Genomic DNA, 25980 nt, shown 5'->3' with positions numbered 1-25980 from the left:
CTATGCATTACTATGTGATCAATAGCTAAACAGAGCCAATCTAATAAGTCACGTGACTGCTATATGACCTAAAGTTACAGTTGCTGCACTCTCTAGTAGAGAGGTATAATTATAGAAACCTTAGCAGTGATAGGAATCCATATTATTTGTTTATTTTACTGGAGCTGTGAGTTGGAACTCTGAGGACAAAGTTCTCTTTGTGTCGATGTTTTATCTGAGTGTGTTCCTGTGTTAAGGACAGATGATTAATTTAGGTTTTTTTACTCTAGTGAACTCACGGGTTAAAGGAACAATTAGTGGAGCCAACACATGAGCAGACTTCAATATTCATTCTCTTTCACATTCTCAGTCATCCTGGTGGTAAAATTGTTACAACTTCTAACAAAATTCCTGTTTCTGTAATTAAATAGCTGTAGAAATTTGTAGCAGGTCAGGGAACGCTGACTGTGTATAAATAAAATACACTTTACAGTACCTACTCAGCCAACATACATCCTCACAATTTCTTCTGTTTTTCTCTAAAATAATTTTACTGAATAACAAACTAAGTTTTTACAACTTTTAAAATGTTGAAGTGACAAGAAACTTTGTAAATGTCATTATTTAATGTAATCCTTTTTTCCCTCCATTTGCTTGTTTAAAAAATTTTTTTTTTTAAATTCTTTACTTAGTTTTGGTGTAAAGATGTATAATTTTTACCTTTTATTAAGATGTAAACGTATATTTTCATCTGCAATATATATATATATATATATATATATATATATATATATATATATATATATATATGACTTAAGAAACAACTAATCTGTAAATGTGTACACATTCATGAGAACATTATGTATGAAATATATTTTATTGGCATATTTTACACTCAAAACATTGGCTTTAACATGCCATGTGCCAACAACTTAAAATAAAAAAATAACAAACAATCTGCCTGTGGCTTTTAAACCAACTTTGACTTTAGTGCAACATAACTGAGGTATATGCCGAGAACAACATATAATTGCCCTTTAATGACAAATAATATAATATATCCCCTGCTGAAAGTCACATCATAAACTCCTGTTTGTTTGGGCAATTTTGCCCTTTTATTTTTACATTCTGTTATTATGTTGTTTATTAATTTGTATTTCCATTTACCTACAAATTAGGACAAGCCAGTAGATCACACTAACATAGATACAGAACACAAGATAAATAGGTTCTAGGCCTGTTAACAATACATTTAAGTAATTGAAATTGATTAAAATGCTCATTTTATTAAGTACATCAAAATTGAGTGAGAATTCCAATGTTGTCAATGCTCGCGAATGCGACCATTTTACTCGCAGTCTCAAGCGCTGCGTGACCAATTTTTTTGGGTTGTGACACAGTTTTAATATCATTTGGTATCTCAAGACATTTTTCTTTCTTTCTAGAATTAGCTTTTGATTAAAAAACAATGTTGTTGCCAGGGTTAGTGCACAAAAAGATGCGCCAGCTCAGACATTTTTATACTGCATTTTATTTAAACTAGATTTATATTTCAGAAAGTGAAAGAATTAGGGGTGTCCTGATCCGATACTGATATTGGTCCGATATCAGCCAGAAAACAAATATCGGATTTCATCGGACTGCAACTACAATCTCCGATATAAAATATATTGTTTTTTTGTATTTTTTTTCCACAATATCTTTTATTTATTTATTTTATTTTTTAAATTCAATCATAGAATATTCTTATTCTAAAAGGTTAATTATATGTTTATAATAAATGGGTGTGTGTTTTTTTTTTTTTTTTTTAATTAATCAAGCCTTTTCTAACATTCCACACTACGAAATAAGTAATAAAAGTATGTATGATTCATGCTGATATCGGTATCGGCAAATACTCAAGGTTGCAATATCAGTATTGTATCGGAAGTGAAAAAGTTGTATCGGGACATTCCTAGAAAGAATACAATTGTTTAAGATTTTGTGTGTGGTGTTATAATTTCAATAATATTAATTTAAAAAAAATTTAAAAATGTATTTTTATTCAGTATTTTTTTATTGTTATAAATTAGACTTTTCAGAGGAACCAATTTGAAACCCAGGTGACCGCAACAGGGCTACGACCCAAAGCTTTTTTATGTTTAAGTGTGCAGGAGTAGGGGGTACATGGCTTCACGTTAAATGTCTAAAGGGGTACGGGACTTTGAGACATTTCTGAACCACTGCCCTAGGGTACACGTGATGTACCCCAGTTCGGGAAACACTGATGTGGAGAAAACATTGTGCATTTCAGAGTGAATACACTCAGACTCACCTCCAACCTCCTCCACTCCTTCCAGCAGCATATCTTTGGTGAAGTCAGATATCTGTCCGGTGAAGGTAGACAGGCTTCCACCGACCTGACCCAGGGACTGGCCCAGACCAGACCCCAGTCCTCCCAGCCACGATGACATTTTCAGCAGCGAAAAACAACCAAACACAGCAAAAGCAGACGGGCTAGCCTAGCTTGGACTGAACCGATGGTGCACTGCACTACCTCCGTTCATCGAACCAGACAGAGGACAGGAAACCACCGAGAAGATGGAAATTAAAAAAGCTTTTCTCTCTCTGTAACAGAGCCGACTTTAGGGCTGACAGACGCCCATCCGGGGAACACCTCAGCCGGCTAACAGCTGACTCTCTGCCAGAGGAACGCGGTCCGAGCTGAGCCACATTGTTACAAAGTCAGACCGCTAACTTCTCCAGAGGATAGTATATCACAGAGTCTGGGTCTCCTACGGTCCATTTACGCGTTAAAAGCAACAGTTGTCAGGTTTTATTTTCACCATGGATTCACAAAAGTGCCACCTCGACTTCAGCCATTATCAGCCAGAGTGACGTGGACAGCGAGCAGCAGCAGCGGTGCATTGTGGGATACTGGAGGACCAACACACTCGTGATGCGTTCAAGGACATGGATAAAGGATACGGTGAGAATTCCACTGAAAGCACAACATGACCACAAACCATTTTAACAAGTATTTTTATTTTTATTTAAACAATAACTGTATCAAAGTGTCTTTGGGCAAGATGCTAAACCCTGAGTTGTTCCTAATGGTAGACTAGTGCAGCGATTCTCAACTGGTGGGTCGCGAACCTAACCTGTATTGGGTGGGTCGCAGACAGCAGGTCAAAAATAAATAAATACTTATCTCTCATGTTGGACTTGTCTTTTATTTTGAAAGAAACGTTTCTTTTGACAAGCATGCTATGAAATCCATATTGCACAGGAAAATATATAGATTTATGTTTTCAAAAAGATTAAAAATGTGTTTTTTCAATAACTATTTAAAAAAAAAAAAAAATTTAATTAGTTGAATTCTTAAAAAAAAAAAAAAAAAAAGAAAAGAAAAGTGGATCGCAATTTAATGACCATGGCAAAATGTGGGACGCAGGATGAGACCAGTTGAGAACCCCTCGACTAGTGCATTGCATGGCCGCTCTTTTGTGTGAATGGGTGCTGACGATATTGTAAAATTAATTAAATAAGTTAATTTGCCATCTGTTTTCTACTTATTGCAAACTTTTCGTTTTTGGCAAATGTAACTTTTAAAGAGAGCAGAATAACACAAAAATCTATTTTAGTAAATATATTTATATTTTACATTTATATATTTACATTGTACAAAAAACACAGAAAAAAACCCAAAACATTTGAACAAGCATTCAAGTGAGCCCAATATGTATACTTCTTTTTAAAATATCAGTTAAGATTTTTTATATTTGGTCTAAATTGAATAAATAATACTAGTGCAGTGCCGGTACGAAGTATGTATTGCTATAGAAAAGTGGGAGGTTAAGTAGCCCTTTCATGGATGGTTAAATGAAGGTTGTGTTTGAAGGTGGGACATCAGGGACATTAAGGTTTGTTATGAAATGTGGAGAGTGATAACTATTGTGTTTTCATATATTTTGGCTTTTAGCAAGGACACTGTAGGGCGTTGATCCCCATCTATTCCGATTCCAGCATGTTGACCTTGCGGATGAGGATCTCCTCAGACCGGAAAAGACTCGGTCCGGACTCTTTTAGTGTCATTAATCCATAACAGTCAGTTTAGATGCACACAGAATTTGTAAAGCATTTATGAAATTTATTAACGGTATCATTGCAGTCCAAAAAAATCCGATGTCGCACACCCTTGAACCAAGCAGCAGCCATGCGCACATTCCGCAAGCAACAGGCACTGTTGAGGTAGGACTGATGGCATCATCACTGTAGAGTAGGACCAATGTTCCAAAATGGGTGGGGCGTGGGGGTGGGCTCTCCAGTAATTGGTTCCGGCGCACAATGGTGTGCAGTGATTGTCTAATAAATCCTTTCTAACTGATGAAATCATCGCTGTAGAGCTAGGACTGATGACATCATCAAATCTCTGTCTGTCTGTGTGTGTGTCTGTGTGTATCTGCGGTTCAGGGATGGACAGAGCTTAGACTTTCAACATGGCTGCTGCTTGGTTCAGGGTGTGCAGCATCAGATTTTGTTTGGACGCCCCACCTCTTGAGTCGAAGGACTCAGTGATGATGTCATCAGTCCTACCTTGATGATGTCACCAGTTAGAACATTAGAACATTGGCTCTACCTGGCTAATCACTGCACACCGAAGCTGCATGCAGTGATTTTGGAACATAAGAATATTAAAACATTAGACCATTGGCCCATCCACAGTGATGATGTCATCAGTTAGAAATAATTTATTAATGGTATAATTGCAATGCAAACAATCTGAAGTTGCACAACCTTGAACCAAGCATCAACCATGTTGAAAGTCTCAGCTCTGTCTGTCCCTGAACTGCAGAGATATTTTAGCCACAGACAGACAGAGATTTCTTGCTTCACAGATAGATAAAGCATATGATTCTTTTTGTTTTTGAGTGGCTTATAAGGAATGAGTATTTCACTGCAGGACAAAATGAGCCTGTTTTAACGAAGTATCAAATTCTGAGCAAGTGCGATGGTGATTTTCCCATTTATAGAATGTGAAATGTTTTTGCCACTGGAACTGATCTGAAAGCATCTCCAGCTCCCCCAACCTTGTCATTAATAGAATTAGACTGTGTAATGTGTATTCAAACTGTTCCCACACTTTTCCACCAGCTTTCCATAGCAGTGTGTTCATGCCACAGGGAGTTCCAACATGCATGGAGGCCTAAGGTGTCATCATGGGAGGTGTTAAGGTACTTTTTCTTGTGTTGACCAGCATTTTCAAAGCAGCAGCTGTATGGACAAATCATGTCCATGTTTGTGGCCTTAAATCAGAAATACTTTTCCTTAAAGCCTGATGAAAAAAAAAAAACCTTGTGCTAATATAGTGGCTACCAGCTCTTCCTGTCATAGGAGCAAACACATCTAAACCAGTGGGCGTGCACTGTAGCTGTTCCCACTCAACGTTCTTGAAGCCATAATACAGCACTTAGGGGCGCTGCCATCTTGCAAGTTTGACATAATTTGGAGCCAGAGGCTGCGCAGTAGGGTCCGGCGGAAGGAGCCCTGATAACAAGCCCCGCCCATTTAGCGTACTGCCCTGATGAGTTAAGCTGCCCAGCTACACCAAGAACATACGTATCTTTGCCGCTGGAAATTCTACCAACGGCTTGTTCAGATCATAGAGGTTAGCACAAAACCACAATGTATTTCAACTCAAATAAATGACGTCTCGACTTTCCTTCACGACAAAACTGCTATTCACAAGATCCGCGGCTGTCATTCATCATGATGTAAAATACTGGTTTTCAACCTCTAATAACTTATTTAAAACAAACTTTACAGAAAAATGAGCACTTGAACACAATGTAGGGTGATAACTAATGATCACAGCAGAGTTTAGGTTTGGAGAAAAAAAATTATGTGACGAGTATTTTAATTTTACAGTTTGTTATCATTGAGGAGGCGGTGTTTATGACCTATACAGCAGCCAATCAGGGGGAGCTATAAAAATAAAAGCTTCACTCCACCGGGGAGCTTGTCCCATCCATTCTTTTTACAGTCTATGATCTAAACCCATGATTGGGGTCAATTACAATTACGTTTTCAATTATCCATGTTTAATTATTACTCAATTACGATTACGGTGACCAGTAATGTTTCCAATTACAAGTTAACTAAAACTTGCTATTATTTTGTATCACCTGAAAGCCAATTACAATTATGCTCTCAATTACTAAAATTCAATATTAATTAATCACAATTACAGTGGCTGTAATAAATAACATAATGAAACTGAACCTTCCTCTTGTGTTAGCTTTCTGTTAGCATCTCTTATGATAACAGGTCGGTTTAGACCCACGTCTTAAATCAGCTGTAAAATACATTATTATTCATCATCCAATTTGTTTTGCAACACGTGGTTACCTTGTTAGGCTTCCTAATCAATGAAAATATTGGAATTAATGTTTTGTTATTATGTCTGTATACCCCTAGATTTTAAATTTAAATAGTAAAATGATCCTCAACAAAACTGACAGGTAGTGGGAAAACTTGTTACGTATGATTAACTACCCATGTGTAAGCAGGGGCGTAGCACCACATTTTGGGCCCTGGGTACGAACCATCTTGTTGATCCCCTACTCTAAGTTATGTACACTTTTTTTTTTTTTGCCCGGAAACTATACTAGTATTCTCTAGCTTTCTTTTTTCACATTAACCCAGAAGTTTCCAACCTTTTTTGAGTCATGACCCCATTTTAATATCACAATTGTCCAGTGACCCCAGAGACATTTTTTTTTCTAGAATTAGTTTTTGACCATGATTATTGAAGTGTTACAAATACAGTAGCCAGGATTAGTGACAAGTGTGCCACCTTAGATATTTTTATACGGCCTTTTATTTAAACTAGATTTATATTTGATAAAGTTAAAGTATATGATGCGGTTATTTTATATTTATTGTGTATGATGTGTATTTGAAAAATAATTAAACATTTTAAAATACAATTTTATTCTGTTTTTTAAATTTATTTTTACATTTACTAGACATTATAGGCCACCCCATTTTAATTCCAGGCGACCCCACATGGGATCCTGACCCGAAGGTTGAAAAAAACTGCAATAATCTAATGACTCAACATACATTGCTTGTATTTTATAAATCTGTTTTACTATATTTTAGTTATTTATTGAATATTGTGTTTGTGACATATTTTTGCTACAATTTAGGGGCGGCTGGTAATTTTTTATTTTATTTTTTTGGAGGGACGAGGGTATAACTAACTCACACAAAAAGCCAACATGTACAAAGGTTAATAAAAGCTAAAGATAAAATGATTAGAAAAATCATGGGGACACTCTGGACACCTATTTAAGATTTGGTGGCAGCAAAATAGTCTTCAAAATATTTTTTATTTTCAATATTTTAATTTCCAATTAAGATTTGACGTGCAAAAAGGAATGTTAAAATGTGCAAGAGTGCACGTAGTTTATTTCAATCTAATTAATGTATTAAAAAAAAAAAATAATTAGGTGCAGAGTTCCCTCATTTCACCTTCTCTCTGTTTTTGTCCTGGTTTTTCTTTCTTGGGTTAAAACATGATGCTGTGTATCTGTGTAGCTCTTGCTCCTTGTTACATCCACAGCACAGCAGAAGCACATGTGGGTCGCACCATTTGCACAGTTTTCAAGGGGGTGGTAATAGGGACTGATGCAGCATGAATCCATTTTAGAGCAAAACTGTGATTAACAACCAGCTTATTTTCACACAGGGCCCTTTTCATTCCAATATAAATAATCTAAAAATGTTTAAAATGCATTTTCGTACATATATATATAAAACAGACTTCTGAGCTCCCCTCCCGCCTAAACCCCCCAGTCTAACCACCGTGTGTAAGCCATAGAACTGCAATAAAGTTTTGCATTTGATGAAATTGTAATCGGCAGTTTTTATAAAAAATATCTGAACTCAATTATAGTATAATTGTAATTAATTATCAATTACACGATTACAATTATAATTGACCTCAACCCAGTATAAACCGCTTATCCTTACTTGACTGTGCTGAACTGGTCACTGGCCACAATCTTATATTATTTACATTTTACACATAGATAATTTACACTTATGGTAAAAAATATCTTATACTGATTGAAAATGTGTTCAACAATATGACCATCAAGCTAAAAAATATATAATTTACAAATAAATAATAAATAATCTTTGAATTCCTTTGTATGCTAAGTTGGGGTTCAGATACAATGTTAGATTGAGTGGATTCTTCTACATTGTTTATTAAAAGATTTAAACTTTTGTTCCTCTTTTTACAGTGTTAAATACAATCTCACAGAAGTCTGAATTCCAACAATTAGAAGAATAAGTAAGATCATTTTTCCTTTCAGCAGACACATACTTTCACTCTGTAAATATATTTTAACTCATTGCAACAGTCCCGCTTTCCATCCATTGGTTAAAATGGAAAAAGAGAAACCAAAGAAATGTGTCCACATGTGCAAATCAGAGAACCAGGTCCCAGAGCCCATAATCCAGCAGCTTCTCCACATTTCAAACATACACACTGCAGTATTCAACACTTCTATCTTCCATCAGGATGAGAATGCATCTCTGGTGTGTAAGTCAGAAGAACAATCATGACCCACAGGTGCAGGAGCGCCTGTGGGAAAAAGAAAAAAAAATGGTTAATCAATTAAATTAATGGAAATTTACTCTAATTATACGATATATTGAAAGAAAATCACTCAGTAAATAGCAACATCTGTTTTTGAATAGAGGTGTTGAAAAAAATAGATTTGGCGATATATTGCAATATTACGTTGCGTGATTCTTGGATCGATTCAATTTTTTTTTTTAATTTATTATTAATTTTTTTGTTTTTACTTTTATTTAACCAATAAAGTCTTTTCCACTGCAGGAGACATTGTAACTGCACAAAGACCTGCACTGAAACCTGGGCATGTTGACCAGCTTGTGTTTTTTCAATAAAATCTAAAAAGAAAGTACTAACTTTCTGCATTTATTTGTTGTTCTAAACATATACCTCAGTTAAGTTGCATTAAAGTCAAAGTTGGTTTAAAAAACCACAGGCAGATTGTATGTTATTGTTTTGATTTTAAGTTGCTGGCACATGGCATGTTAAAGCCAATGTTTTGAGTGTAAAATATGCCAATAAAATATATTTCATACATGTTGTTCTCATGAAGGTGTACACATTTACAGATTAGTTGTTTCTTATGTCATAAAAAAATTGCAATAATTTCCTTATACTTTAATATCAGGATATATTGTATCGTATCGTGACCTATGTATCCCGATACATAGGCAATACACAACCCTAGTTTCAAAGACTATAAAATAACCGCAACACTGTCAAATGCAGAATTCATCAGTTTATTGACTGTGATTTAGTGTCAGTTTCACAAAAAAACAACACAAACTAAAATGAAACACTGAAAAAGTGCAAAGTTTAGTTCCTTTTAAAAGTGATACAAACCAGCAGGGCCTTCTTATTTAATAAAGAAATGTCCTGTCCTCCCTAACTCCTTTACTCTGAACTTTCCCCCTTTACTCAGATGTTAACTAACCCTAACCCTCTTCTTTTTTTCTCTTCTTCTCCCCTAATAAAGTTGAGCTGACTATTCCTTAGGCATTATAATAGATTTATTAATTTATTTTTTGCAATACAAACATGCAGATTTGTCGTGGACAAAAACACAACAAAAAAGCACAAGAATACCTGTGTGTTATTATTATTTAGCAGCAGAATATTGATTATCATATGACAGGTGAAAGGAAAACCATTATGGCCATATGGTATTTTTGTCCATACTTACCATGTAGACAATAACAAACACTCGGGCCATGGGGTAGCGTCTCAGGAAGATGCCCAGTCTTATGCTGTAAATATAATAATATGACAGCACATCATGATGATTAACTCCAAACTGGATGCAGTAGAATACTTACCTAAAGCGGTCAATAGTGCTGGCTGCTTTACGAACTCTTCCATACACTCCAGGAGAATCCTGATCACTGAACAGCACAGGACTGTTCCTCTGTCGGGCCCCTGGCAACACAACACAACTAATATTATCAAAACATATCATTCTGAAAAAAATATTTTCCTGAAAAAGCCACTGACAACATATTCATTTTGTCTTTAAAAAAGAACAATTTTAGTTCATAGTTTGAAAAATATTAAGTTAACATTTTAAAAGTAAAAAAATGAGCAAAAAAAAAATCTCAAACAACTGTATTCTATACTTTCTTTTTTTTCCAATGATAATTGTAGTTCAAATAAAATGTAGTATAAAAATGTCAAACCTGGCGCATATTACTCTGCATTTTTAACTCAGTATAAACAAATATGATCAAAAAACAAATTTAAGGAGAAAAAAAAGACACTGGTGTCGCCAGAAATTTGTAAGATAAAAATGGGGTCATGACCCGAAAAGGATTGGGAACCACTACTCCAAGGCCACGTTCACACTGCAAGCCTAAATACTCAATTCTGATCTTTTTTGCTCAGATCTGATTTTTTTTGTTTGTCCGTTCACATTACCATTAAAATGTGACCTGTATCAGATTCCGTGTGAGCAGTTTGCGGCTCCGAACTGACCCACATGTGCATTTACGCGTTTGCCTCAAAGTTTGTGTGCAGTGGGAGCCGGAGAATGAATGAGCAGGTGCAGAGGAGGACGAGGAAAAACAAAAAGAGAGACAAATATTTTGTTTTTAGCTTTTTGCAGTGATGATTTACTTTTAAACACAGACCAGTTATGGTATGGACCTTCAAGCTTTGCTATGCAGTGCGGATTGGGCCGCATTTTTTCACCTGAGTCCAACCCGAACCTGACAGGCATTCAGATTGTATTTATATCCGAACCTTTTTTCCACCTACAAATGACATATTTACGTTTGTTTTAGTGGATAGGCCCGCTTTTATTAAATAACTGTTAATGTCAACATCAGATCAGCGCAGTGCGAGCAAAATACAGTGGATCTATTTACATAATCCATGTATCAAAGATAAGGATAATCAATTTTCTTGTGCAGAAAAAGGATTGTATGAATAGTGGATGCCTCAAGGCGCAGCCTTCAGTGCTCACTGCTACAGCAGTTACTATAGTAACATCAACATATCAAATCCACTTTGGCCGTTCACGCTAAAAAAAATATTAAAAAGAAAAAGAAAATATTCTGGTTTATTTTTTCCGTTTCTTTTTGTTACAAATGAACATAAATGATAAAAAAAGAAAATATTCTGGTTCTTTTCTACATTACATTTGTTACAAACAAACAAACAAACCATAAAAAAGAAAATATTCTGGTTACTTTTTGTTACACATGAACATAAACAATTAAAATATGTATGTATATGCACTGTATGTTTGTATAAACCAAATGTGAAGTTTAAAATGTTATTTTGTGAAGGACAGGTAGGAACCTATAAGTTCCTTGAACTTCTGCCAACTCCTTTTGAGCGAGGTTTGACTGGTTGAAATCAGTTGAAACCAGTCAGAAACCCTGTAAATTCCCAATTGAGAAGCACGTGTTATGTATTGTACTGTACATGAAATGTGTTTTTAATGTTGCTTAAATAAATAAATAAACAAACAACAACACTGTGGTCGCATTGAAAAAAATCAGATCAGCATTTGATTCAGGACCACATATAAGTGACTTGGGTCAGATTTTAAAAAATCTAAATTGTGCTGTTCAGACTGTATTTAACAGATCGGATACAGGTCAAATATGGGTAAAAAGATCAAATTTGGGTCCATTTGCCTGCAGTGTGAATGTAACCTAAGTTGAGTGCTGGAATGAATCTGTGCTTTGGCCCAGTTATTGCCATTCAACCTCAGCCGAGCAAAACAGGTACAGAAGATGGATAGATTCCAACCATTTTTCAAAGACCCTCTAAGCTCCGCCTTCACATTCATGCTCATCCCTCCTTGACTTATCCTGGCCACCCACCCACCCACCCACACACACACACACACCCGCACACGCACACGCACACACACACACACACACACACACACCTGCTCCTTCGAGGGTACTCATGTTGATAGCCGGCCCTCCACTCTGTCCTCCCTGAGCGCTCTTCAGCTGCTGCTCCAAACGCTCCAGCTGGAAAACCAGAGAGCTTTTCTCCGTTCCCAGAGCTTCCAGCATCGTCTGCTTCTGGATCAGCGTCTCCGTCAGCTGGTGGAGGCGATTTTCTAGCTCGGTTTCACTGCTGCTGCTGAGAGTTTTGTTTGTCAACTGGAAAAGCCCAAACATCAGAAACCCAATGTGATTCTTAAAAACTGAAACAAATAATAACTCTTTTGTTCAAGACTTCTATGATGACATCCATGAGTTTAATTGTATACTATACAAATACAGGCCTGATCTTACAAATATTTATACATCCTGAGGCCCAAGGTAAAAAAGTAAATACAAGTAATAATAAAACAACTCAATTTAATAAAAAAAACACATCAACTTGTTTCCTTCATTGAAATTTAAATGTTTCTCATATGTTTAATGAAGTGAGAAGATAATTATTTTACTAATTAACAGCAACACTTCAAAATCAAGATAAGATGATTTATATCTAGTTCGGAGAAAATATTAAATAAAATAAGGAACACGGTTGCAACATTATTCTCCTCATGGACAAATGCAGATTCCTTTACTCGAAATTATAAAATTCTCACTGCCTCAGTTCGACTTCCTGGAATAGTGTAAAAAAATGTACAAGCTTTAAAATGTACATGCACTAGTCATGTATATAACATAAATTGTGTTTCATTTATCACCAATAAAAATATTTGTGTACATTTATTTAAAAAAAACCAACAACACACATTTGAAGTACTTTTTTTGTACGATTATTCCTTAAACTACAATCCATTGGACGCAGCTTTGTTCGGCCAGATGTGGCGTCAAGTTGTTGAATTAAAAATCACTACAGGTACCTTTTAATGAAACATGACTATAGACAAAGTATATTGTGTAGAAGTTAATTTCTCAAGTGAGGGCACTGAAACATTGTCTGGCTTTAATGTTCGAGACATTTCAACACAATCGTGATGTCAGGAATGCTTTAATTATTTGTTTAAAACTCATAATTCATGAGGAGAGTGTCTGCAATAAGATGCGACATTGCATTAAATGAGGGCTTTTTAGGACATAACAAAGGGCGGAGCCTTTGTCGTTCTCCTAACCCATATGACTGACCTGGTTGCGGAGTTTTTGAATTTCATCCTCCCTGTCTTTGATTCGGTTCTGCAGGGATGCTTTGGCTCGATGGTGCTCGTCCTCTACGTACTGCAGCTCCTACAAAGGAAGGAATTAAAAAGACAAATATTTCAGTTGAACTAAAGATTCCCTCTTCAAAGTGGCGCTATTATAAGGAAAGGTCAGTTGTGCATCTGTTGCACTTTTTGATCATGCAAAGCACATTGATTTGCCTTGTGTATGAAATGTGCTACACAAATAAATTTGCCTTGCCTTACCTGTTTACAGCGCTCTAGCTCCGCCTCCACTTCCATCCTGACTCTGTTCTGTAAAGTCTGCTGCTCCTCTAAGTGTAGCTGCTGCTCCCGCCACGTCTCTGCCTCAGTTAGTGCCTGATTCTCCATGTCCTGTTGATAAACATGTGAGACATACAACTGGATTTTAGCTTGAGATCACCATTGAATTCAGAAAGAAAAATATTTAGTTGCAACGTTTCAAAAAATATAACGTTAATGCTAATAAGGGATGGGGGCATTTCATATTTCAACCAATACTCGGTGCCTGTGAATCGTATCGATACTCAATGGTAGCGATTTTATGTACTTCTGTGGGATAATAAATGGTAAATAATGAAATCTAAAAATGTTCCAATTTACAATATTTATATCTCATAACAATAACTAGGGGTGTGAAAAAAAAAATCGATTTCACGATATATCGCGTTTTTTTTGTTGCTGATTTTAAATCTATTTTTTAATTTAAAAAAATCGATTTATTATTATTTTTTTTAATTTCTTTTTTTATTTATTAATTATTTTGTTATATTTGGCAGTGTGTAATGCCTGCAATATTTATGACATTTTATTTTCATATAATCTGTTCAGATCAGTGTTTAAACTGACACAATAGGATAAATTATTTTTTCTTATTTTTGTGCATTGACAGTAACTCAGGGTGATTTATTCTTCATGTTCTCACTTACAGTTGTTACAATGCCGTTATGTTGTCATGGTTACTTTGAGACTTCTACACAGTAGTTTCAGTGAAAAGAAACTTGTTGCACTTTATTTTTTGACGGCAGTGTGTAACACTGTATTTTCTTTTTTTCAGTGAAAATGTGCAAAAACACTAATAATAAATAATAAATAGGATGTTTTGAAGCAAATAGTTTTGACTCAATTTGTCCTCTGAATGATCAATATCTTGATCATTCAGAGGACAAATATAATATAACAACTACGCAATGTTTTTTCTTGTTCTTTAAAGATAATGCACAAATTAAAAAGCAGCTGCTCTAAATTCAGAGTGACTGTGCCCGGTTTGCTTCCTGAGTCTACGGCTCTGAAAGCGGAGTCAACATCTGCTGTTAGCATCTTTGTGTTACCCCCTTTTTGACCAAAAGAGCAGAGTTTTCGTTCGGTGCTATTGCTAGTGCCAGAGCTTAGTTGGTTCTAATCCTGTTTATCCTAAGAACAGTGTGTGCTGAGAAGCCCGTTTGTTTATTTGGCCTGTGCAGCCGCGAGGTGAAGAGAGAGTGTGACTAAACAGCAGAGTGAGGCGCTACCTTATAGTTCGTCTTTAATACCGCACATTTTTATCAATTTCAGCAGGTTGTTGGACACAGGAGCGTGTGTGTGCATTGGCCACAGAACTGGGAAATATCTCTGCGTTCCACTGATGGAGGCTTCACACGTTGCTCTGAAGCCCTGAGCAGCATGATCTCCAACTCTCTTGTAGTCGGTACAGCACGCTGCTCCAGGGTGAAACTCACATTTACACCTGTCATGTTTCCGCGTGGAGCGGGGTTTCGGTAGGTGTTTTGTCTGCAATGCATTTTAAAAAGCGGAGCCTTGCGATGGCTTTGTATCAGCCATTGTTGAACCCGCACGGGAAAATGCCTACTCTTCCACTCCCTCACAGTCACAATGATGCGTTAGGTACCGAAACGTGGTACCATATGATTTTACGTGAATCGGTATCAGGTAGTACCGAAGGAATTTGGTCGGGACTCGGTATCTAAAAAAAGTATAGAATTTGGTACCCATCCCTACTGCTAATGCTGATGTGATAAGAAGCGGTAAAGTCGCCTACGCCTCACCTGTATTTCTGTCCGGAGTGTGGACACCTGGCCCTGCAGCTTCTGGATTTCCTCTCTCTGCAGATCCTTCTCGTGACGCAGCTCCTCCACCTCCAGAGCCACGGCACCACTGTTATCCAGAGAGTCCAGACCAGATCCTTCCTTTAGGCTGCTGATCAACTTTTCCTTGGACTGAACATTTACAACACACCAAATAGCAGTTTATAGACAACTAAACAAACCCAACATCTCAAATAGATCTATTCACCCATCATGTAAACATGCAAAAAGAAGGAGAATCAGACAGTAACATATTCAAGAGATTCAGCTTTTTTATGGTGACCTGGCAGCATCTCCACATGCTTTACCTGCAGAATTCTTGATGCTTTTTGTTTGTAATCTTGCAGTTCTTGCTTGGCAGAGTCTGCAGAAGCTTTAGCATTCTTCAACTGCTGCTGCATGGCATCAATACGGAGCTTCTCCTCTGCTGCTCGACGCTCTGCTGCAGTCACAGTCTCTGACAGAGTCTGCCTCTCCGCCTCCATTTTAGACAGACGCCCAGCACATTCACTCTGCACAAAACCAGGATTGGGGTCAATTACAATTAAGTCTTCAATTATCCATGTTCAATTACAACTCAATTATGAATACACTGACTGGCATTTTTTCCAATTACAATTAAAATCACTTGTTATTTTTTCCCTGAAAGTCAATTACATTAACATTCTTATTTACTAAAGTTCAATTACAATTCATCACAATTCCTGAGCCTTTATTAATAACCCAATAAAACGTAACCTTCCTCTTATGTTAGCATCTCTTTATGACTTTATGATAACGTAAATCAGCTGTAAAATACATTAAAAAAATATGATCTATCATTCAATTACTTTTTCATCTCTTGGTTACCTTGTTAGGCTTCTTAAAGGTGCAGTCTGCAACTCTTATAAAAGTGACTTTTTGTCATATTTACTAAAGCTCTCACTATGTAAGGACAGCTTTACATCAAACTAGTAGTTTGCTCCTGCAGCCTTTGGCAGATTGCCAGAATGCACCACGACCGAGCAAAAATAACCAATCAGAGTCAGGATTGTGTTTGATGGACTATCTGAAAGCTGTTGCTCACAGGCCCCGCCCCTTTCCCTGAGCTAGAGCGCCGTCTTTTTTACAGTGTATGGTCTGGAGGAGTAGAAGATGGAATTGGTGACTTTTCTGCTTGAAAGGTAAATACTGCTGTATGATTAACATTATGTTTGAGTTGTAATTGTTACACTAGAACTCTGTGGTGCATGTGCTCATGTGCGCGCAGCAGCCTCTGTGTGGGTGCTGTAAGTGACACTGTGTTGTTGCTGCTCCTGAGGTGGGTGCACATAGGGAGAGAGAAGTGCTACAAAATATGCTTTTAACAGAGCATGTTATATTACTGTGATGTTGCTGTCGGACTGACGTTAGTTTGTTAGCTCCTCTGAGGGAGGGACTTTGGAAAGTTTGGAGGCAGGGCAAGAGAGCAGCGGGGAGGGAGGGATCTGAGAGTTGCAGGCTGCACCTTTAATCAGTGTAAATATTGGTATTAATATTCATGGTGTGGGCGTCTTAAACCTTTTTTTATGTCAGCATACCCCTAGATTTAAATTATTTTTAAATGGTAAAATGACCCTCAAGAGAAATGACAGGTAGTAGGAAAAGTTTATATGAAACACATTTTAGTAATTGTTAAGCATTAGAACTGTAACATGGTTTCCCTGTTTTGTGTTTAACTAAATTGTAATTGACAGTTTCATGCCAATTACAATTACAAAGTCAATTATCTGAACTCAATTACAATTCAATTATGATTACAACCGCAACATATTTCTTCCAATTACAGCTACTATTATAACAGGGTTCCTGCGGTTCCTTAAAAAGTCTTAAAAGCCATTACATTCATTAATCTAAAAATAAGGCCTTAATGGTCATTAAAATGTCTTAAATCAATGTTTCAAAAGTCTTACATTTTAATGCATAAGTATGATTGTAATTAGTCTCACATTTTAAAATAAATGCTAACATTCGTTTAAAAAAAAATATATATATATATTTATATAATTTTCCGTAACACTGCACAATCACGACAGCGAAACCAAGTACAAAACAGTTGCGGTGGCAACAGGACTCTGCTTGTAGCAACTTTTAACAACATGGGGAAATGTATATTTAAAAAAAATTGCCTGTCCAATGAAGATTTTTCTTAATGGTTTTTATTTTTAGTATTTTTGTTGTTTCATAAATTTCTGGCTATTGTTGTAGTCGTCTTGTGTGTTTTGAGTGATTTAGATTATTTTAGTCTGGTGTTTTTGTGTATTTTTTGTGTGTTTACTTTGGGGGCTGCCAGTTGCACGTCTGCATGAGACACTGGGAAAAATATTGACCCTAACCCTATGTAATTGATGTGGCATTTTCCCCCCCAATTCTGTTTACTGTGAAGTCGGTCTTAAATTTGATTTCAAATGGCATTAAAAAGTATTAAAAAGTCCTGAATTTAATTTAACTGAAGCTGTAGGAACCCTGTATAATTACATCATAATTGTAATTAATTATCAATTACGCAATTACAATTAACCCAACCCTGCACAAAAGATATATTGTGTTTGGGTCCAGTCTGAAATGAATATTTTGATGGAAGAAAAGTGAATAAAAGTGAATAATACTCGCCTGCATTTGACGGTGGTTGTCCTGTTCCCTGCGCAAAGCCATCTCCACCTCTTTCAGCCTCTCCTGTATGGTTATTAGAGCTTGTGACTGCAAGCCGCTTCCTTCTGTGTGGTCCAGCAGAATCCTACAAACACACCAACAGGCTTGGATCCAAACCCACTCAGAGAAAGAGCGCTTCTAATTTGATTTATGAAGGTTTTGTTTGAGAGTTTACCTTGACTTTTCCTTCTGTACCTCCTCTAATGCAGCATTGCGGCATTTCAGGAGCTGATCTGCTTCATCAAGTCGGATTTTAAGGACTGCTAATTGCCCATCTTTGGCTGAAAGTGCTTCGGTTAGGTCATCGACTTGTGACCTAAGATCCCGTAAAGTGCGATCAGTTTGGGACTGATCTGAGTTCCACCTGTCAGCACGTAGGCGCGCCTGGTTCAGCTCTTTATGAAAAAAAAAAGAAAGCAAAGCAAAACAAGAAGACAGTCATCAACATCCCCCGCCAGATTGATTCTCATTATAACTCAAAACATTTTCCTAAATGTCCTAAATCTAAGATCTTAGATGTATACATAAGAACATATCACTAATTCTGTAAAGTGCTTTGAGCGTCTATGAGAAAGTGCTATATGAAATCCAATACATTATTATATTATCACATCAGAATATAAAATTACTAACTATGTTAAACGGTTTTTAAGAAAAGCTGTCCCCTTTGAAGATAGTACCTCGAACAGAGTTAAAAAAAATGGCACAAGGGCAATAACTCGAAGAAAAATGTTTGCGCATTTCTCATTTTCAAACTCCATTAAGGTATTGATACCTTGGAGCCACACACCGAATTTGGTTATCCTATCTTAAACAGATTCTGAGAAAAGCTGTCCCCTTTAACTCGGACGGACGGACACACGGAGCTAAAACCTATATCCCCTTCCACACTTTGTTTGCAGAGGATAATAAATGGTAAAGGAGAGCAGTAGAACATGGAGAATGGACGTTACTTACCATCTTGTAGATGTTTTGCTCTCTGGATGATTGAAGCCATCTCCTGGTTCAGGGAGGTCACCTCACTACGCAGCAGCTGGTTCTCAAGACGCAGACTGGAGAGGACCTGACTCTGTGCTTCCTCTACGGGGGGAGGAACATCCTGTTTGCTGGACTCTGTAGGGACAGCCAAACCTGATTCCAAACCCACAGTCATCTCTGAAGAGTTAAGAACAAAAAAAACCAACACAAAAATTGCAGTGTGTACAAGGTTAAAAGAAACATGGTGCTCTGCTGTTCTAAGGGGACTAAGAAGTACTGACAAACGCTGTGTTCGAAGCGGCACACTCCGTACTATACACTACAAACCCAATGAGTATTTACTGTCTACCAGGGTTGGGGTCAATTACAATTTTCAGATACAATTATGTTTTTAATTTCCCACGTTCAATACAATTAAATTACGATTACAGTAATCAGCATTTTTTCCAATTACAATTCAGTTATAATTTTTTTTATCCTCAGAAAGTAAATTACAATTACTGTACATTCTCAGTTATTGAATTTCAATTGCAATTAATCACTATTACTGTCTGAGCCTAAAATAAATAACCTAATAAAGCTTTCTATTAGCATCTCTGATAACGGTTCTTAAATCAGCTGTGAAATACACTAAAAACAAATATTTATCATCTAATTTCTTTCCTATCGAGTGGTTACATTGTTAGGCTTCATAATCCATGAAAATATAAGTTTGAATATTTTAGGTGTGGACATCTGAGCCTTTTTTGTGTCGGTATACCCCAAGTTTTAAATTATTTTTAAATGATAAAATGTGGGAAAGTTTGATATGAGACATATTTTAATAATTGTTATTGTTAAATACATATGTGTAGAACTGTACATAGAACTGTAATATGGTTCACCAGTTTACAGTTAAATTATAATTGACAATTTTTGTAGAATTTTCTAGGCAATTACAATTACAAAGTAAATTATCGAAACTCAATTACAATTCAGTTACTACAGCAACATATTTTTAAAATAACAATACAATCATAATTACACCATAAAACTCCCAGAAACACATTTCATGCTGAAATTTCTGAGATTTTCAGAGACCCTCTATTGTGCTAGTGACAAAACTTCCTGTTAACTTTGAAACAAGAGCTCTATTTACAAAAAAGTTCAAAACTAATGGATGACAAGAAGAGATGCTTTTATTTTGAAAAGGTGATGTCTGACTGTTAGCTTAAAGCTGGTCCCAGGACCATTTTACGTTCCACTCCCACTGCATCATGGGATGCTATGACTAGTGTGCCAACTGTGCATACTTAAAAAAGTTATCCATATTAATATAGTATACATCCAGGTATTTCTCGCATACTCAATCTTTTCATTAATCTTTACATGTTTGGATTTTTTGGCCGATCACCGATCAGAGAGTTTAAAAAATAAAATGATCACCGATCCGATCATATTAGGAGGGATGGGTCCCGAATTTGGTACTTTTTGTTCTTACTAACTGGTACCGATTTACTTTAAGTCAAACAGTACCATGTTTTGGTACCTATAGATGCATTCTATGGAGGACTAGGCAATTTCCCTCTTCACAGGTGCATAGCGAAGGTGGGGCGCTCGCACACACAAACAAACACTTGTGTCCACCAACCCGCTGAAATGGACAGAAATGTCCAGTATTAAAGAGAAAGTATATGGGAGCTCCTCCCTCCACTCTTTAATCAGACTCTCCCTTCACCCTGCAGCTGCACATGCTGAATAAACAAAACTAGCTGCGGCACATGTGCGCACACAGAGACGCTAACAGCAGATGCCGACTCCCCTTTCATAGCCAGTCTGGGCCCAGGAAGCACACCGGACAGAGCGATACGCTCCGACCGACAGATGCGAGTGAAATACTATAGAGCCGCGTCATGTAGAGCAAACATGTTGGTGGTGTGGAACGTCTTCTGAGTCAATGAGACGGATTAAACGTTTCATCACGACAATGACGTCATTGATCAGATTGGCGAATTAAGACATTACAGCCGATAATAATTACATAAAACGCAAAATATCGGCCAATCCGATACAGCCAATCAGATCAGTGTAAAGTCTACTTTCCATACTATCTAATATGAACACACTACATACTCATTCTGGCGTCAGACTTAGTATGAGATAGGGCTGCTCAGTTAATCAAAATTTTATTAGAATTTCGATTATTATACCCAACGATTACAAAAATAACAATCGAGAAAAAAACAATTATTATTATTTTTTATTTATATTTTTTATTCTCTAAATAAAACAAACCCACCATTTCTGACATTTCTACAAATAATAAAGCTTGGCACACATGTTTTTAATACTAACGTTGAGCTGTTTAATCCACGCACATGCAAGCTCCTCCCCTCTGCCCCACCCCTCTCAAAGCTAAAGCTAGCCTGCAGGCTAACACGAGGAAAGTTGTTGCTAGTGGTCTTGAAACATGGCAGGAGAAATGCAGCAAAAACGCTTAGTAAACAAGAGGCAAGTCAAATCCTCTTCTATGGGAACACTTTGGGTTTGATGATGAAGACCTAGAGCAAAGACACCTCACGTGCAACAACTGTTCTGTTTTGTGCCAAAGTGAACATACTTGATTTTAGTGTTTGAAGGATTTTATTTATGTTTTAAGAATATATTTTGGGTTTTTTGTACAAACAATAAACAACTTTTTGGTTGACAAATAATCGTTTGAATAATCGTGATTTGAATTATGACTAAAGTAATGGTGATTGTTATTTTTTCTATAATCGAGCAGCCCTAGTATGAGTAGTACGTTAGTATGCCATTTTGAACACAGCCTTAGTGTCAGTTTACCTTGGCTTTGGTCTTTAGCTGAGCTCTCCTCAGACGTTCTGTTGCTATGATTAGACAGAGAACTCATGCTGGAGGCCCTGGACACTCCTCTGGTAGAGGGGGGTGTGGACGGTGCTGAGGGGAGGGGCTGAGGAGTAGAAGATTGAGGGGGTGTTGGGTTCTGGGGCTCTGTGACCGCAATGGCCAATTTAGCAAGTTCCCTACGAGAATCCCTCCTGCTGTGATCTAGAGGGTCGGCGCTGTTCAAAAAGTCAAAGAGCATGTTATCGTCCACATCCGGCTCACTCTTCCTGGGTCTGATAAATCCAGACGAGCTTTTGGAAAGGTTTGAAAGGCTGCTTTCAGATCCAGAGGCAGAACTGGGCGCATTGGTAGTGTCTGACCTCCTGATGTTGGCAGCAGCTGCAGAAATGAATCTGGGTGCATCATGGGAGGGGGCGTAGGCATGATGTGTCCCAGCTTGGTTGGACTTGTAAGCTGCAGAGCTGTACTCAGACTGGACTGTGTGTTCTGTTTCACATTCGGATGAAAACGAGGAAGTTGTGTGCTGTTTGCTCAGGGCTGTGGCTGCTCCTTGGTCCACTTTGTTCAGGAAGTTTTCAGCTTTCCCAGCAAAGTCAGCAAACCAAGACATGTTGCATCCTATTGACAGAGTAAAGACATAGTATATACTAACAAAATATACTGTGTGAGAAGTTATCACAGTTAAAGAGACACATGTGCCTTCCGGATGGATCGTAAGCTGATATATATATATAATCTTTAATTAACCAGGAAACTCTTTTCCACTGCAGGAGACATTGTAACTGCACAAAGAAGTGCTCTAAAACCTGGGAATGTTGACCAGCTTGTGGTTTTTCAATAAAATTTAAAAAGAAAGTACTAACTTTCTGCATTTATTTGTTCTTCTAGACACTAAAAGTTTCTAGGCACTAAAGTCAAAGTTGGTTTAAAAGCCACAGGCAGATTGTATGTTATTATTTTATTTTAAGTTGTTGGCACATGGCATGTTAAAGCCAATGTTTTGAGTGTAAAATATGCCAATAAAACATATTTCATACATAATGTTCTCATGAAGGTGTACACATTTACAGATCAGTTGTTTGAGTCAAATATATTAAAAAACTATCGCAATAATCACCTTACAGTTTAATATCGGGAGATATGGTATTGTATTAAGACACGAATCGTATCGCCAGATGCCAGGCAATACACACCCCTTATATATATGTATAAATAAGTATCTGGGCTGTTGAGAGGACAACATGGTTTTTCTTGTCAATGTGAAAGCTGACTTTGCCAACAATCATTTTAAAAAGTTGATATTATTTACAGAAGCATTTTTCTTCATTTTTTTGGTGAAAATATCTTAGCAATTCTATCATTCTTTGAAATGAGTAGATTATACTGTGCACGTATGGATCATGTTTTTGTTTTTACCATGGCACATGACCTATATTGATTACTGTCAAAGCTCCATATGAAACCTGTTAAGTACTGTTAATCCTTGCGGCACCTTTAAAAAAAGGTTAGGTACCAAAACGGTACCCTTCATAAAACTGTTGTAAAAAAGTCATATATAAATATTTTTTCACACTGTTTGTTTTCACATCAGATCTTTTTAACAACTTCAGACATAACCATAGATATAGTTTTCATTACAATTCTGTATATTTTTTTTTTTAATGTTTTTGTGCCTTTTCTGTCATAAAAAAATAAATTTATGACAAAAACACAGAATATGCATTTAAAAAAATTAAAAATAAGGTGCAAAGTGGAACATTTGGTATAAAGATATTGCAGCCTTGACTAGGTCAATAATTAAGAGGAATATACAAATATACACTGCTTTAAAGAATGTAAATTCTGCAACAAATGTGTCTATAATAAGTCATTAGTTAATACCAGAGAACCACATGAGTGAGCATGAGAAATTATAAGAAAATATATAATGAAAATAAAATGTTAATGTCTAACTTAAAGACAAGCAACGTGAAATTAACAGTAAATATGCAACGTGTTGACTTGTATATAAACTGTAAGTATATTAAATAAACACATGTGCTTCATATACACATTTATGTTTTAATTTAGGCTGTTTTATAATTTAGGAATTATGGCTGGGCGATATATCGAGATTCAAGATGTATCGAGTTTTCTATTTTGGCGATATAGAAAACTATAATATTTCATATATATGTATATATTATAGCTTATTATGTATTAAAATACTAGTTTTAGGAGACGCTGCTTTTACTTCTCAGAACAACATTTAAAGCTCAGTTAGATGGATTAATGAGTGCCCATATTGATCAGCTGTTTGTTAATAAATGTTCCTGTGTGACATTTTGCATCAGAAAATTTCCCTTATTTTCAAATCCAAAACTTGACAGGTATGAACGATAGATACAAAGTTTTAATTATATTTCTGTGTTTCTTAGGTTTTTAAGCCCTTTCTGTCAAAAAAACATTGTGTTTTTTAATGATAAAAACACAAATCATGCTTTTTTTTTTTAAATAAGGTGCAAAGTAGAACATTTGAAAACCTTTTTTCCCTGTATTTTGACAGTAGAGGTTAAAAAGTATGAAGTATTTTTGGGAAATCCACTTTTATATGTCAGGATGACAGTATATCCAAAACATGTGGTTATAATTTGAGTCAATGGGACCAAATCGGTCCTGAACTCAAAGAGTGTCAGTACATTTTATATCTAATGTTCTTTACATCTTCCAATAAAAGTGATCATGGAATTATGAAGATGACACTAAAAGGAAACTCGTGATCAAAATTCATATAATTAGGCTTTAAACTGAATGAGATGTTGAGAATTTAAAACACTGAATAAGTAGAAAGTACAACTTTGGTACCCAATGGGTTAAACATACAGTACATAACCGTGCTTTTACAGGTTTATGACACCTCACTATTTAATATAGTAAAGATTAAACAGCAGAACTCGCTTTTATTTAATTGTATTGCTTTGTAGTTTTGAACCATTTCAATCCAAATGCTTCTTAATAAACCGTCAGCTTCATCTTCCTTGTTCGATTCTATGCTAGTTTAATTTATTAGTACATAATGTAAACATGTTTGCTACCTTTTCAACGTTGATGAGCTTTACAATGTTATGCAAAGATGTTTTTTTTTTTTTTTAGGTGAATTAGTTCATTCGCAACATTAAAATCCAAGTAAGTAGACACGCATTCATAGGACAGCTGATGTGAAAATAGGATATTTTTCTTCATCTTGATCCATTAAAGCTCTTATTAGAATTTATAGGCCCTGCGTACAGTTAGAAAACTACAAATTACCCGAGAATCATCTCTCATTTAGGTGTAAACATTTAGCTCCTAGCTAACAGGCAACTCAACTACTACTACCACGTACCGTTTCAAATGACACGACAATCCCACAAAGTCTCCGGTGACCAGCTATCCTTGATGTTTAACAAAAGAGCACAGAAAGGCTGAAATGTGTGGATAAACACAGCCAAATGTCATAATCTGACACAGAATTAGGTTAGTTAAAGCGACTCAATACGTGGACCCGGAAGTGCTGCTAACAAGGATCCAACGGGGTGTCTGCATTAAAGCCTGAACAAAAATTAGCCTAAAAACGAGGTTTTTATTATTAGTTCAGCATCTTTAGCGTACTTTATTACGTTTTAATGAAATATGAACATTTTATAAACTATAACATCGTATTGATAATGTTAAACCCAAACATAAGTGACCGTCCCTGCACTCCAAACGAAAAAATATATAATTAATTTAGATTTTCAGCATGTTATTTTAGTCTTCTTTTTTTAATACATATTTTTCCTCCAGGAAACTTGATCTGTTGACATGTTTCGACTGCCAAAGCATCAAATACGCTTTCCTTATAAAATAACTCTTATGAACACATCAAAAGAATCACTAGATGCCTCTGAGGTAGACTGACAGTTGGCAGTCAAAATGTCCGAAGATCAAATTTCCTGAAGAAAAAGTTGCCTGAATAAACATAACATTGACATAATAAATTAGATTTCCCCTTTACCTTTTTTCCAATGAATTTAAAGTTTATCACTTACAAGGAGCAATTATTGTTGACTACAGAAATAAAGAAAAAATCTTTTCCCCCAGAATTATTGAGTGAAAAATTTAGTTGAGTTTTAAAAAAATAATAATAATGGATCAAAGTATGA

General features: G+C 36.2%; 2 protein-coding genes across 2 annotated transcripts in view; both read right to left on the bottom strand.

Annotated features, from left to right (window-relative positions):
- trip11 (thyroid hormone receptor interactor 11) overlaps window positions 1–2852 on the bottom strand; it is a 35797-nt gene extending 32945 nt beyond the window's left edge. Inside the window, exon 1 of the mRNA XM_028437892.1 lies at window positions 2294–2852. Within this exon, the coding sequence (XP_028293693.1) occupies window positions 2294–2432 (139 nt within the window). The 5' untranslated portion in view covers window positions 2433–2852. The remainder of the gene's footprint in view (window positions 1–2293) is intronic.
- A 5362-nt stretch (window positions 2853–8214) lies between these two features.
- golga5 (golgin A5) lies at window positions 8215–25362 on the bottom strand. The gene is made up of 13 exons (XM_028438775.1): window positions 25182–25362; window positions 21794–22435; window positions 18950–19147; window positions 18168–18387; window positions 17954–18077; window positions 15631–15834; window positions 15284–15454; window positions 13464–13592; window positions 13186–13284; window positions 12003–12225; window positions 9925–10024; window positions 9792–9855; window positions 8215–8614 (listed from the first exon to the last, which is right to left on the bottom strand). Exons 2-13 carry the CDS (start codon window positions 22425–22427, stop codon window positions 8537–8539), a joined length of 2244 nt encoding a protein of 747 aa, XP_028294576.1. The 5' UTR covers window positions 22428–22435; window positions 25182–25362; the 3' UTR covers window positions 8215–8536.
- Between the last annotated feature and the right edge of the window lie 618 nt (window positions 25363–25980).

Source organism: Gouania willdenowi, chromosome 22, assembly GCF_900634775.1.
Source record: "Gouania willdenowi chromosome 22, fGouWil2.1, whole genome shotgun sequence".
Lineage (NCBI taxonomy): Eukaryota > Metazoa > Chordata > Actinopteri > Blenniiformes > Gobiesocidae > Gouania > Gouania willdenowi.
Note: the sequence above shows the minus strand (reverse complement) of the source record. Positions and strands in the feature narration are given on the sequence as shown.